Source organism: Herpailurus yagouaroundi, unplaced genomic scaffold (genome assembly GCF_014898765.1).
Source record: "Herpailurus yagouaroundi ecotype Mexico unplaced genomic scaffold, PumYag 222, whole genome shotgun sequence".
Lineage (NCBI taxonomy): Eukaryota > Metazoa > Chordata > Mammalia > Carnivora > Felidae > Herpailurus > Herpailurus yagouaroundi.
Window position 1 is genome coordinate 17,715,322 of NW_024412453.1, and position 13,552 is coordinate 17,728,873.

Genomic DNA, 13,552 nt, shown 5'->3' on the forward strand with positions numbered 1-13,552 from the left:
CAGTAACCCTCTGTTCTCCATATTTAAGAGTCTCTTCTGTTTTGTCCTCCCTGTTTTGATATTATTTTTGTTTCCCTTCCCTTGTGTTCATCTGTTTCGTCTCTTAAAGTCCTCATAGGGGTGAAGTCATAGGATATTTGTCTTTCTCTGACTAATTTCGCTTAGCATAATACCCTCCAGTTACATCCACGTAGCTGCAAATGGCCAGATTTCATTCTTTTTGATTGCCAACCAATACTCTGTTGTACATTATACCACATCTTCTTTATCCACTCATCCATCCATGGACATTTGGGCTCTTTCCATACTTTGGCTATTGTCGATAGCGCTGCTATAAACATGGGGGTGCATGTGTCCCTTCGAAACAGCACACCTGTATCCCTTGGATAAATGCCTAGTAGTGCCATTGCTGGGTCGTAGGGTAGTACTATTTTTAGTTTTTTGAGGAACCTCCATACTGTTTTCCAGAGTGGCTGCACCAGCTTGCATTCCCAGCCCCATCACTGCTCTTATAGGAGCTTCCCCATAGGGAAGATTAACTAAGGTTTTGTGACAACACCCATTTACCAGGTCCCAGCGGAAGCGCCTAGTCCACAGCAGGAAACTAAGGTTTTGTGACAACACCCATTTAACACATCCCACAGCAGGACCTCATCCACAGCAGGACCCTGTGTGGGGCTGGGCTGGAGTTTCCCTGCTCAGAAGAAAGGAAGCTTTAATGGGAGCCTGGGTGGGTCCTAGATGGGAAAGTAGCCAGGGGCACCCCCTCCTCCCCAGGCCCTGAAGGTTGGGCCTATGTGAACCCCCAGAGCCACACCCAGGCTGCACCCCACAGTCCCCATGTGCAAACTACCTATACTTTTCGTATGTATGTATGTACTCATTCATTCAAAGTAATCTCTACACCCAGTGTGGGGCTCGAACTCACAACCCCGAGATCAAGACTCTTGCGACGGAGCCAGCCGGGTGCCCCACCTGTAGGGTTTCCATCCCTCATTCTAGGCTCTGAGCCCATTACCCTCTAAAGGGGACCCCAGGCCCTCCCTGTCTGCGTGAAAAGCAGCAGCTTCCTCTGGGGGCAATAAACATGTTTATGAACAGAACAAGATCCAGGCAGGACGGCACCAATCCTCATTCAACTGGCCTCACATCCGGGTTGAATATTAAACTGGAAACTCCAAAAACCATTATCGCACCTACAAAGTTCCTTCAGAAGGACCTTCAGCGAGAAGCAGACAAAGCGTTACAGCAAGTAACCCGGACACTCTGGATTCAGGGTCTCCGAGGCAAGGACATGTTCAGGAGACCCCGAAAGTGCTCCCTGGACCCCCACAGGCCTCCTCCTAAGGTCCCCACCCAAAAAGAGACCTTGGCATTTCTGGGGCCGGGCAAACAAGGTTTGCGGTGACATCTTCAGGCATCTGTAAGACCAGCTCCAGGGTCGTTTCCTTAGTTGTTGTTTTTAAACAAAAAAGGCAAATAATAGGAAATTACCGAACAAAAATGTCAAGTCCTGTTTCAGCTATCCCCCCAACTGTCCCTGCTCTTGTACCTGAAGAGAATCACTACTCACATTTTAGTGCATATCGCGCAAAGCCCTTTCCTTAGATTGACAGATACACTCATTCACAGCCAGGCTTGCTGCTGGGAGGGAGAAGCCAGAGGGCAGGAGACAGACCAAAAATTTAAAATCATCGAGTCGAACATCACGCTCTGGAGGTCAGCTTTGGAGCTGCTGCGCCCCCTCCGCAGGGACCCCTCCCCATGCCCCCCTGCACCTGTGGCTAACCCCCCTTCCCCCTCCCCACAGGAACCAGGCCACACCTGCTCCCCACGCTTCCACATCCCTTCCACGTCCCCCATCTGTACCCGGCGGTCAGGGGCAGAGAAGGGAGGCAGGAGCTAACGCAGAGACCATCCGGTTTTCGGTCAGTCAGGCCTGCCTTCCAAGTCCAGCTTTGGCGCTTGTTTGCAGGAACCTCACACAAGCCATCCCTCTTCCCCAAACGGCGGCGGGTGCCAGTGCGAGACACGGAGCCGGAGCCGAGGGATACGACCCACCTCGTGCAGCCCCTGCTGCTCACCCTCAGGGCTCACTGGCTGGGGTGTGAGGGCACCGTGCAGACAGACACACCCCCACTCACTTCCCCTCATCCGTCTGTGCTCTGGCAGCCCGGGGAGGGGGAGGGGATGGCCAGCAGGTGCCCTGGAACCCCGCCTTCCTTGGGCCTCCAGATGGGGAGGGAGGCATGCTTTTTCACCAGTAACACTGCACTCGCCTAAAGGCCACCCCCCCCACCATTCTCGGCAGGGGAATGAGGTGGGGGCGGGGCTGGCTTTCTGAGGGGACACCTCTCCATCAGCCCTGTGGGAGGAGGCTGACCCCAGCTGCCTGCAGCTCCCTGAACTTGGAATGGAGGCAAGTATTTTGTGTGTCCTGTCCTCGGTTCCGGGCCTAGTCTGCAATTCCGGGAAAACAGAAAAAATTCCACTCATCATCCTTTTAGACTCACAAGAAATGCAGACAGTGGTCATCTCAGACACTGGGGACACAGCACGTCTGGAGGGTGACAGCTACTTTATTAGGGTGCCCGGGGTGGACCTCTCCCAATTTGAGCTGAGGTGATGAGAAGGAAGCAGCCGGGAGGGCAGAGGAAAGGTCACCATGCACAATGTGGAGAGCAAAGGCCCTGAGGCAGGACCAGGCTGGTGTGCTCCAGGAAGAGAAGGGCATCCAGTATGGCCAGGGCACAGCAAGCAAGGGGAAGAGCACAGAGACATCCAGGGGCCGGATCATGCATGGGGAGGAGTCTGGATTTTCTTGTAAGGGCAGCCAGAATCGGGGAAGGGAGGCGATCCAAACCACGTGCCAATTGTTGTGAGGATTAACTAAATTGGCTCAGAGAAAGCACTCCGCCTAGCCTGGCACGCAGGGCAGCTCAGATGTCCCTAGGGCTTCTCATTACCGCCCCACAGGGTCTCCTGGCTTGGCACGGGCTCAGAGCCATTTGGGGAGTGACCGGGACCTGGAGGGTCAACACGCGATCGGTCCTGCAGAGGGGCCCAAGTACGGCTCCTCCTTGTGGGGTATGTTCTCCCACATCCCCACACAAGTCCTTTGCTCTCTCTTCAGGGACAGTCCCTCCAAATGGCCTGCTTCCCCCACCCCTAGAAGCCCCTTCTTCCGGTGCTCTCACTTCCCTTTCCCTCACACACACCGGGCCTGTTTTCAGAGTTCAGGGTAGCTGCAAATGGGAAGCAAGAATTTCTTAAACGGAAATAAAACACAACTCTCAGTGGAAACGTGTGACCTCTCTTTCCCCCAAATATTATATTGCTATGTTGGTGACACTTTGGTCCAGCTCCCCTTCCTGTCGTGGTGACCACCATACCCTCGGGCCACGTACACCATCCTGAGTGCCAAGTCAAGTTCACATCAGGCTCCGGTGGACCCGCCGCACTGGCGGGGGCGGGGGGGGGGGGGACCTTCCCACAGGCCCCGGGGCCAGGGTGGCTGTTCCTGGGGAAGGAGCTCCTGTGAAGCAAACACCCTCACTGGGTACACCTCATGGAGTCAAATCAACTCCGCCCTCCAGGGCAACAGGAAGAGAAGGTGCCGGCCTGGAGTGGAGGAGCCCAGGCGCCCCAAACCTGTGGGCTCTGGTCTGTCGGGTACACGGTGGCCCGGTGGACAGGAGCTGGATGAGAGGGGAGAGCAGACACGGCGGGAGGGACGGCGGGGTAGGAGATGCCCAGCAGCAAGCCCCTGGCACCACCTGTTCAGGTAGGACCCATCCCACCCGGGTCCTCAGGGGCCACAGCGGCTGGCTGCCAATGGCTTCTGCTTTGCATTCCTATCTCCCTTAACCCTGACAAGTCAGGAGTGTGGGGACTGGCTCCACGTTATGGATGAGGACACCAGGCACAGAGAGGGGCCCCTGAGTCCTCCACACAAGGTGGTCCATCCCAGGTCTGTCAGCCTCCGGGGAGCTCCCAGTGACCCTGCTGTGCCCACCACCCATCTCCCACTTCAGGAGTGGACAGTCACCTGGAGGGTCAGCCCCACCCAGGCTCCCTCCTCAGCACATGCAGGGCCAGCTTCTCAGGGTCTCACTGCTGTCCCCAAACACCACCCAGGATCTGATGAGTCATGAGACCTCTGCATTTCCCACCTCTCGGGTGGGGAACGTGATTTTCCACAACACTTGGATATGACAAACACAGATGTGCACACGAAGCCCAGGTGATTCCATTGTAACCACTCACTGACACTGGGTGCTGTGCCTTCCTCCCAGGCCGTGCCTCCCGGGGGTCCAGCACACCATGGCTCCCCTCACCCCAAATTTTTATTCACTTGACAAACATGTGTTGACATGACTCTTCTGTGCCATGAGAGGCCAGGCAGGGCAATGGGAGATGACCGAGGCGAGGTGTAGACTTCACATGAGCACAGCAGCAGGGGCGATGGTACCCCGAGGGTACAAAGATGAGGAGTCAGCCAGGTGCAGGAATGGGGATGGGCACATGGGGCAGCTGAGGCAGGTGGTGGTGAGTGGCCAGGGCTGAGATAAGAGGGGGCTGGCTGATGGCCTGCGTGCCACCTGCACTAGGAGACTGGACATCACCCCATGCAAGGGGGACCTCTAGGAGAGTCTCAGCAGCAGGTGGCATGATCAGAGCCACTTTTCTTTTTTTAAACATTTATTCATTTTTGAGAGTGAGAGAGACAGAGCATGAGCAGAGAGGGGCAGAGAGAGGGAGACACAGAATCCGAAGCAGCTCCAGGCTCCGAGCTGTCAGCACAGAACCCGACACGGGGCTCGAACTCACGGACCGTGAGATGGTGACCGGCGCTAAAGTTGGACCTTAACCGACTGAGCCACCCAGGCGCCCCAGAGCCACTTTTTTTTTTTTTTTTTAAAGTTTATTCATTCTGAGAGAGCGAGCGAGCATGCGCACACTCAAGGGCAGGGGAGGGGCAGAGAGTGAGAGAGAGAATCCCGAGCAGGCTCCACCCTGTCAGCACAGGGCTCGATTCCATGAACGTGAGATCATGACCTGAGCTGAAACCAAGGGTCAGACATTTAACCAACTGAGCCACCTAGGTGCCCGATCGGATCCACAGGCTGGAGAAAAAAAAACCCTGGTGGCTGAGAAAGGAGGGCGGAGTCCAGAAAAGAGGCATGAGAAGGAGGGGGATAAGGCCAGCCCCCGCGTGGACCCAACACACTGCCCAGGAGTGGACTCCACCAGAAGAGGTGACCCAAGGCAGACACCCAAGCCAAGGACAGAGAACCCGGCCCAAGGCAGGGGCGAGTTGGCAGAGCAGAGGGAAGTAGGCACGCACCAGGATCCTGACCCACCCCCCACCGCAGAACAGCTCAGGCTGCCAGGGCTGGGCCTGCTGGGCCTTAGTCACCGCGCACAGGACAGGGTGGCTGGTGTCACAGCTGGGTCTCAGCTCTTCCTTCACAGCCTGAGCAATCCCACATCTGTTCAGGGAGCGGGACCAGGAAACAAAGGACGGAGGAGGAGGAGGCTGTGGCCCCAGCTGCGTGTGCAGGCGCGTGCACGGATGCCCTGCGTCCCAGGAGACAAAGGACGGCAGGACGGGGAGGGAGAGGCAGTGACGTACTTGGTTCTGGGCCTGCGGAGCTCCGCGTGACAGGGAACTGCTCCCCTTCCCAGGCAGTGCCCCCGAGTGGCGTTCAGAGCTTTCCCCATCTCTAGGTGGCTCCTCAGCCTTAGAGATCATCACTCCCTCTCAAGGTGGCGCCTGCAAAAAGGCCAGGGTGCAGCAGAACCAGGAGCCCCTCGACTCGTTCTTGGCACCAGAGCCGGGCACGCAGAGGTGACACCGTCCCTCTCCAGCCCCCCCAGGGTGTCTGGACCAGAAAGACAGAACCATCACGGGATGTGTTTGCTGCCTGAGACGGAGATGCTCCGAGTGCAGAGGCCACCGGGCCAGGCAGGGAAGACAAGCCGCGTGGGAGGGGAAACGGAGCCTCCGGGGAAGGAAGAGGGAAGGAGGTGGGGGGGTCACGACATGTCCCTGAGGCTGTCTGGCTCACACAACCCAAAGGGGCAGGGATAGGCCTGGGCACTGGAGCAGGCCTGGAGTGGGGCATATTCCAAGGTGGGCGATGACCACCGTCTCCCACTGCTCTGGAACATTCTTCTCAAGTGTGAGTCAAATCTGACTTCTTCACAAGGTCCAGTCCTCCCACCAGTCTGTCGGGAGGCCAGGAAATGCCCTGTTCCCCCCCAGGAATCTGCCGGAGGCCACGGGGACAAAGCTGCAGGACACTGTCTGGAACCTGGGTGGGGCACACTCATCTTCCCATCTTTGCCCTCAGCTGTAGGAGGACTCCCGATCGTGCAGATGGCTAGTGGTGACAGCGTGGCCCACTGGGGAAACCACGGTCACCGACCCCCCACATTCCCTTACTGTGCTGCCCCGCATTCACCCACCCAACTCCCACCTCTTCTTGCTCTGGAACTTGTCTGTGACACACAACACCCAACTCGTCACTCTCTCCCCGAATGTACCCTTTGTCCTTCTGGCCAGAGGGGACTCCCCCCTGACCTTAACCCCTCTGTCTGGGCTCTCCCCGGACCCTGCCCCCCTCCATCTGGGTTAGACATGACCCCCCCCTCAATCTGGGCTCTCCCAGGACCCTCTATCTGGGCTCTCCCCAAACCCCACCCCCTTCTGTTTGGGCTCTCCCCGGACCCCACCCCCCTCTATCAGGGCTCTCCCTGGACTCTGTCCCCTCTACCTAGGCTCTCTGGACCCTGCCCCCCTTCTATCTGGACTCTCCCTAGACCCATTCCTCCTCTATCTGGGCTCTCCCAGGACGTAATCCTCCTCTATCTGGGCTCACCCAGGACGTAGTCCTCCTCTATCTGGGCTCTCCCAGGACGTAGTCCTCCTCTATCTGGGCTCTCCCAGGACCCTGCCCACCCGCACTCATCCCAGCTCAAAGCCTTCGCTGCAGGGCATTAGAGGGCAGAGTAGGCACTCATAGCTTGATGATCCCCAACTTTAGAAGCCTTTACATCTCTAACGCTTCATCCACATCTTGGTCAGCCCTGAAACGGCTCCACCCAGAGATGATGTGTCACCAGCACCCTACTCTCGGAACCCACCCAAGCGCTCTATACTGTCCCCCCCGCCCCCACACGTCGTGACTCCATCTCCCCTCACCCAGCAGCCCCTCTTCGATCTACTTCCTCGCCCACTCAGCCTAGACCTGCCCGCCGAGCCCCTGGTGCGCTCTCTCAGGCGCCAGGCACACCTACAGGAGGAGTCGGCCCTGCACACCATCCGCAGAGGGAAAAGATGCTGCTGCCTTGGTCACGGCCCTCAGCGCCACCGGCCGGCACCCTCTTACCCTCCACACTAGCCGACAGCTGCACACCGCCTGTGGCCCTCGCCCTCCTGCTGTCCCTCCTCTCCACCTGACTCTGCATCCCGCAGCTTGGACCTGGATCTCACCTCCTGGGCACCCCAAGTCACCTGCCTCCTTAGCGCCCCCTCTCTGCTTTAAGAGCCCCCGTGCAGTTCCAGCTCCGTCTCCTCTTCTTTCCCTCCCAGTCAGGCTTCTGGAGAGAGCAGGGTGCACCCATCTCCCACCCCTCCCTTCTCGCAAGGACACCCTTGGGCTCTTATCTCCCTGAAGCAGGCGCGGGGGACCCCCCTGCTCTCATCTCTCCTCTCCCTCCTGTGTCCGTCCCCTCCCCTCTCAGCTCCCGCTATCGTTCCTCCCCCTGTCTCTTAAATGTGGCTTTCGCAGGGGTCCACACTCCTCTCAGCCTGAAATCGTCTTGTGAGCTCAAGTCCTGCGACTCCAACTGCTTTCCTAAGCGTCTCTACCGCTGTTGAGCAACTCGCAACTCACCTCTGGACGGCAGCGGAAAGCCTCCCCGGCCGCACCTTCCCGCGGGACCCAGCCCGGCGCACGCGCCCCGTTGAGAAGGGAACCAGGCAGGACACACCGACCTGCTTCCCGCCTCTGCCCAAATGCCCCCTCCTTCACGGACTTTCTCTGACCTTCCAGGCAGGGCCGAGGGCGCCCTCACTGAACTCAACCCCCTCCTGGCATTGGCACGCTGTTGTGATGACCTACCTGCTTATGAGTCCAGCTCTTCTAATACACGGTGATTTTTGAACCTGGGTACCTCACACCACACCCAGCGTCCCCAGGAAGGAGGAAACAAGAGAAAGCAACATGGAGACTCAGAAAAACCCCAAACTGCTTTAGCCCAAGAAGAAAATTTAATTCTAAATAACAAGAGGGAGCATTTGCCAACTTGTACGCGTGTGACCTTCCCAGCAGGCATGTTCGCACAACAGGAGAGCGGGCTGTGCTCTGTCGCAGCCCGGAGACACAACACAGGGATTTTTCAAATATTAATGGCAACTGGCATATTGCACAATGACCGTCGGGCGGCCAGTGACTGGGGAACTCGATAGTGGGCGCTTTGCTGCTGGCACACAACAGAGGGCACGTGCCAGGTACGAGGGGTGTGACCATTCACGAGGCGTTGATCTTAGCACAGCTGGCTGGCCTGTCTGCCTGTCTCCAGGCAGAAGTTCAAATGCAGGTCTTACCAATGGCATCTGAGCCTGCGGCATGGGACAAGGAACAGGTCCCTGATGGCCACTCAAAACAGTTCCCTGTGTCCCTGGGGGGCAAAACACCTTTCCCCCAGCCTGGTCTGGTCTGCCCACAGGCAGGGGCTGAGGTTCGAATGGGGCTCTGTTAATTCAGGATCTTTACCTTCTGAGCAAAACAGGGTTCTCCCAACAGGTCTGGGAAAACACCCCCAGGGCACATGGTAAATAAGCTAGCAGCACAGAGTGAGAAGCAGAAGAGAGCCCCGCCCCCGTCAGCAGCATCAGAACTCTGACTGGTGTGAATTCCGAACACGGTGCCTGGGACAGGTGTGCCTTAGACGGCTGGCCACAGAGCAGGTACTCAGCAAGTATTTTTAGACCTGACAACAAAGCTGGGGCAAGAGGGAGTCCTGCAGCTACAATGATTTAAATAGGTACTCAAAACACTTCCTGGGCGCCAGACTACCCAACGCTAGAATGCAAAGATGCAAATTCTCAGCGAGCTTCTGCCTGTGGGACCAGGAGAACGGACTGACCACACCAACCCAGGCACAGGCGTGAGGAGAGGAAAGCACAGAGAGTCTGGGACCTCAGCTGGGTCCTGAAGGATGAGGCAGCCCTGGCCCAGGAAGCAGCAGCAACAGCGCAGGCACAGGACAGGGCCTTGGAACACAGCCGCTGCGGGGCCAGTGAACCCCTCAGCTGTTGAAGAGGGCAGGGCAGGGATCGTCACTCACAGCGTGGATGACAAGACAGCTCTACAGACCAGCCATACAGGCTCCAAGAAGCCAAAGGGCCCAAAAACGAGGCCTGGGGTTCACTGGGAGGCACCTGCTCCCCTGTGCTGGACAGCGAGGGGGTGGGCCAGCCCGGAAAGGCGGGAGAAATTAAGTCATAAACCTGGATCCTTCTAAGGCTGGCAGCTCTACCAAGATACGAAGGCTAGAAGGATCCTTGTTGGAAAAGCAATCACTGAAAATGACTAGGGAATGCTGGCAAAATGATACAAGCAAAGGCTAAAGGGGCAGAGAGGCGAGGTGAGCTTTTGGCGGGAGCAGCCAAGGAGCTCCATCTAGAACACTAACAGTAAGGCACTGATTGGTGACACAACACCCACAGGTAAACGACAACCCTCACTGCGAGGGGTACCCAATTCAAAGTGTGTAACGACTAGGCAGACACAGTTTCAGATGATGGGAAACAAGCCAAGCCGTGCATAGTGTGTTCCCAATCATCTGTAAAAGGAGAGGGCACGCTTGGGTGGGATGGAGGGAGAGCCCATGAGTGCTCGCACGTGACCTCTGCCAGCAGATCCTTGTGCAATACTCAGGGGAGACTGATAAGGTCCCACAGCCAGGCAGTGGGGGACAGAGCTGCACAGGACACAACGAGATCTTGTCTCCGGTGCCCTAAGTGAAGAGCATGTTCCGTCAGAGGCAAAGATAATGGCTAACAGCCCCCTGTGCATTTATCCAAAGGCCGGCCCAGCCCTGGGGGGGGGGGCCTACGCCTCCAGCCCGGTGGGGCCACATGACTCCTGAGGGCAGGTAGGGACTCCTTTTGCAACACTGGCCTTTCCCCCCCTCTCCCCCTCAGCCCCCAGGTGTGGGAGGCAGCACCATATACATGCCCTCTGCATCCTCAACAGAGTCTTTCCCAAGTCCCGCTTGCTGCCAATGCTGATGTAACACACAGAAACCGGGGTCCCAGAAGGACAGCAGGGGGACCCTGAGACTTCTGTAACTTTGAATGCATCTCTGGATCTGAAAAACACTTTCTTCAGCATTCTTCATGGTTAGAAAAAGTGTTTTTCAGAGATCTAACTGTAAAGAATGCTCCAAGAGAACCAACCCTTGGTCTAGAGAGAAACGAGTCTTTTGAGATGAGTGACATCTGGAAGTTTCCCAAAAGGCAACTAAACCCCAGGAAGGCCCTTGGAATCAATCATCTGACTTTGCACCTCTAGACTCTCACATTTTGCTGAGATCATTCGTTCGTTCTAACTAACAAACTGGGGCTCTGTGACAAGTAAAAAGCCCACTATCCTGCCCCCAGGCCCCAAAAGGCAAGCGGTTATTGATTAGACTTCCATTGTCACCTCCCCGCTGCTGTACGAGAAAACACCAGCTGTCTCCAGACTTCCTTCTTCTCTTGCTTACTCCACACACTCTCCTGGTGAGGCCCACCCCAGTCCACGTGGCTTCAGCACCATCGGAAGGAGTCCCCAAAACGCGGTCGAGCCCAGGACGTTCTCCCTGGTTCTAGATCCACATATACCCACCTGCCACCGGGAAGCCTTACTTACTGGGAAGTTCAGCATCTGCAAACTCAATGTCATTGCCTGCCCCCAAGCCAGCCTCCTTCCGGCACCCTCTGCCTGTGTCATGGCAATGGCAAATGCTGTCACCCAATCTTGGGAGTGTTCCCTACACCTCCTTTCTCCCTGACCCTCCCCAGCCCTGAAGCCACTTGTCCCAGGGGCCCGCCCTCCTTTCTGTCCCCCACCACTCTTCCTCTGGGCTGGGCCTACGTTTCAATAGGTGGGCAGCTTCCAACTCCGTGCCACCCGTCGCCAACCCACCATGGCCATCGACGCCCGTTCCCCCCTGGAGGACACAATCTGATCAGTCGCACACAACCCCAAGATATCCTGGTGGCTTCCCACTGCTCTCAGGGTAAAATTCACACTGGGGCCTGGAACTCAAGGCCTCTTCCGACCTGCCACCAGCCTCGCTTTCTCTGGCCTCACCTTCCTCTCTTCGCTCCACCTACTGGAGTCCCCACCACCCTTCTTGCAACAGCAGGTTTCGAAGTAGCTGTGCCCTTGTGACTTCAGGCAGGCATACGCTGCCCCCTCGCCCGGAAGGCCCTTTCCCTCATGTGGCCTTGCCACATCCATCATCTCGATCATCTCCTCGTTCTCCAAAACGTAGCTCACATCCTTCTCCAGAGTCCCTACCAAAGGCCAGCAGAAGGCTACCCCTCTCTTTCCATCGCAAACCCCAGTCCACCTCTGGCGGCGCGCTGGCCACCCAAACGTGTAGCCACAGAATATGGGCACACGGCCTCCTCAGGTGAAGTACGACTTCGGTAAAGCTGTGCTGAAAGCTTAATGAAAGTTACCAAATAAAGAAATTCAAGTGGATTCTTCATAAAATGCCCTGGGTGGTTTTTTTTTTTTTTTTTTTTTTTTGGTCTGTTTGTTTCCTTTGATATTATCTCCATTTGCAAAGTGACACTTGAAACAGCCACTGAAGCTGCTGCTTTGAATCGGAAAGGGCTTCTTTCTTCCACAAGCGGAGTTGTCATAACAGGAAAGGTATGCCTCAGCAGGTAAAACATTGAACAGGGTGAATGTTAAGTGCTTTTTTATAACCTGCTTCATTGTTCTTATGTACTTTAAAGCAGAAACCATCTCAAAGCAAACACTTAAATCCGTCTTCTGAGGCTAGCTCAAATGGTAACGAGAATTAGGAGCAACACGGTGTGCCCAAGGTCACTCGACCTGCCAGACAGTCCTGGCAGCAGTGGTCAGTGTAAGCCCACGAGGCCCACCTGCACAGGAACTTGCGGATTCAGGGGGGTGAATTTTATGACTGTTATGAGAAGCCTGCCTAGATGGCGTCTGCGTTTCCCCGAAGGTCACCCTTAACCCACACGAAAACTAGTTTTAGCATCTCGGTTCATTTCACAGCCTTTCAGAGAGACCCCACCCCCACCCCCCGGCCCATTCCATGCCAGACAATAGGGGACCAAAGATGAATGTGACATGGCCCTCGCCCTGTCCACGGGGAGAGACAGGCTTTAAACAGAGCACTTGCCATCCGATAAGCACTTCAGGTAAAGGCTTTATCTGAGGGCTGAGAAGATTAGATGAAGGCCGACCTCCAGCATGAAAGGAAGTGCACATGAGGGTCATACCACTGGCCAGAGAGAACTGTTAAACCTTTGTGAGATTTCTTCATCTCTTCTTATCTGGGGTGGTTTCTCCCAGACTGGATCCCCTAAAATGAACAGACCTTGCAAGCTGGTCTCCAAGACAGTGAAGTAAACGTTTACAAGCAGCTGCTACGTGCCAGGGACAGAGAGGGAAGATGGAAACCCCGCTCTCCAGTGGAGGAAACAAGCTACATCTGCCAAATAAAGGGGTGTTTTATTTTTTCTGCATTTGCCTGGAAGTCCCTGCCGACTCCAGAGCAAACATACATCAAAATAACAAAAACCACCTTGGACTGCCTCTATTGGCCCTAGAAAGGCAAACAGACTCCTGGCTAGGAATCGGAAGCTGGGGAAACACGGAAATGGCAGCATCACAGCCACGAGGCCCATGCCTCCTGAGCACGCGGCTAACCTAACAGTCTACCTGTGCCTCCCCGCAGCTCAGGTGGCTCTTAGACAACCTTTGGCCTTTAATGTCAGGCCAACGAGTGGCAATCCAGGAGACCCAAAGCGACCCTTTCTGCACTGAGTGAGGTCATCAATGAAAACCTCTTGCCAAGCCACCAGCACCCCTGCCCCCAAAAACCATGACCAGGGGCAGCCTATCCCCGCCCTCCAGCTGTGCTTACTCAAGGCTCAGGAAAGCACAGCGCCCGGGGCCCTGTGGAAATGCTTCCTTCTGCCGGCAAGGCCTGCAGGACAGCTGCCGCCTGGCACAGCAGCCCAGCCAGCCGAGGGCTCCGAGGCAGGGTAGACACACCAGTGGCAGGTGGGCGGGCGTGTCCTCCTGGGGCAAACCGAGGGCCCAGAGGAAAGCACTTGCAGGTCTTCAAGGGCAGAACGTTATCAGAGAATCTGTTGCAATTTCGAGTCCAGAAGAGGACTTCCTACCCTCGCAGAGCCGGAAAGTGCCCGGAGAAAAAGCCTGACACAGAACAGCTCTTTCCGACGCTTTGCCCCGGGCCGGCCACCCACCACGCGGCTTATGGGGGG

At 56.4% G+C, this 13,552-nt stretch overlaps 1 protein-coding gene and 1 long non-coding RNA gene across 2 annotated transcripts in view; both read right to left on the reverse strand.

The window, feature by feature from the left end:
* LOC121019669 (uncharacterized) overlaps positions 1-4,774 on the reverse strand; it is a 6,530-nt gene extending 1,756 nt beyond the window's left edge. Inside the window, exons 1-2 of the long non-coding RNA XR_005785729.1 lie at positions 1,870-4,774; positions 1,574-1,644 (exon numbers count right to left, since the gene is read on the reverse strand). This is a non-coding gene — a long non-coding RNA (uncharacterized LOC121019669). The remainder of the gene's footprint in view (positions 1-1,573; positions 1,645-1,869) is intronic.
* A 990-nt stretch (positions 4,775-5,764) lies between these two features.
* NTN3 (netrin 3) overlaps positions 5,765-13,552 on the reverse strand; it is a 15,343-nt gene continuing 7,555 nt past the window's right edge. The window contains exon 7 of the mRNA XM_040458681.1: positions 5,765-5,885. Within this exon, the coding sequence (XP_040314615.1) occupies positions 5,765-5,885 (121 nt within the window). The remainder of the gene's footprint in view (positions 5,886-13,552) is intronic.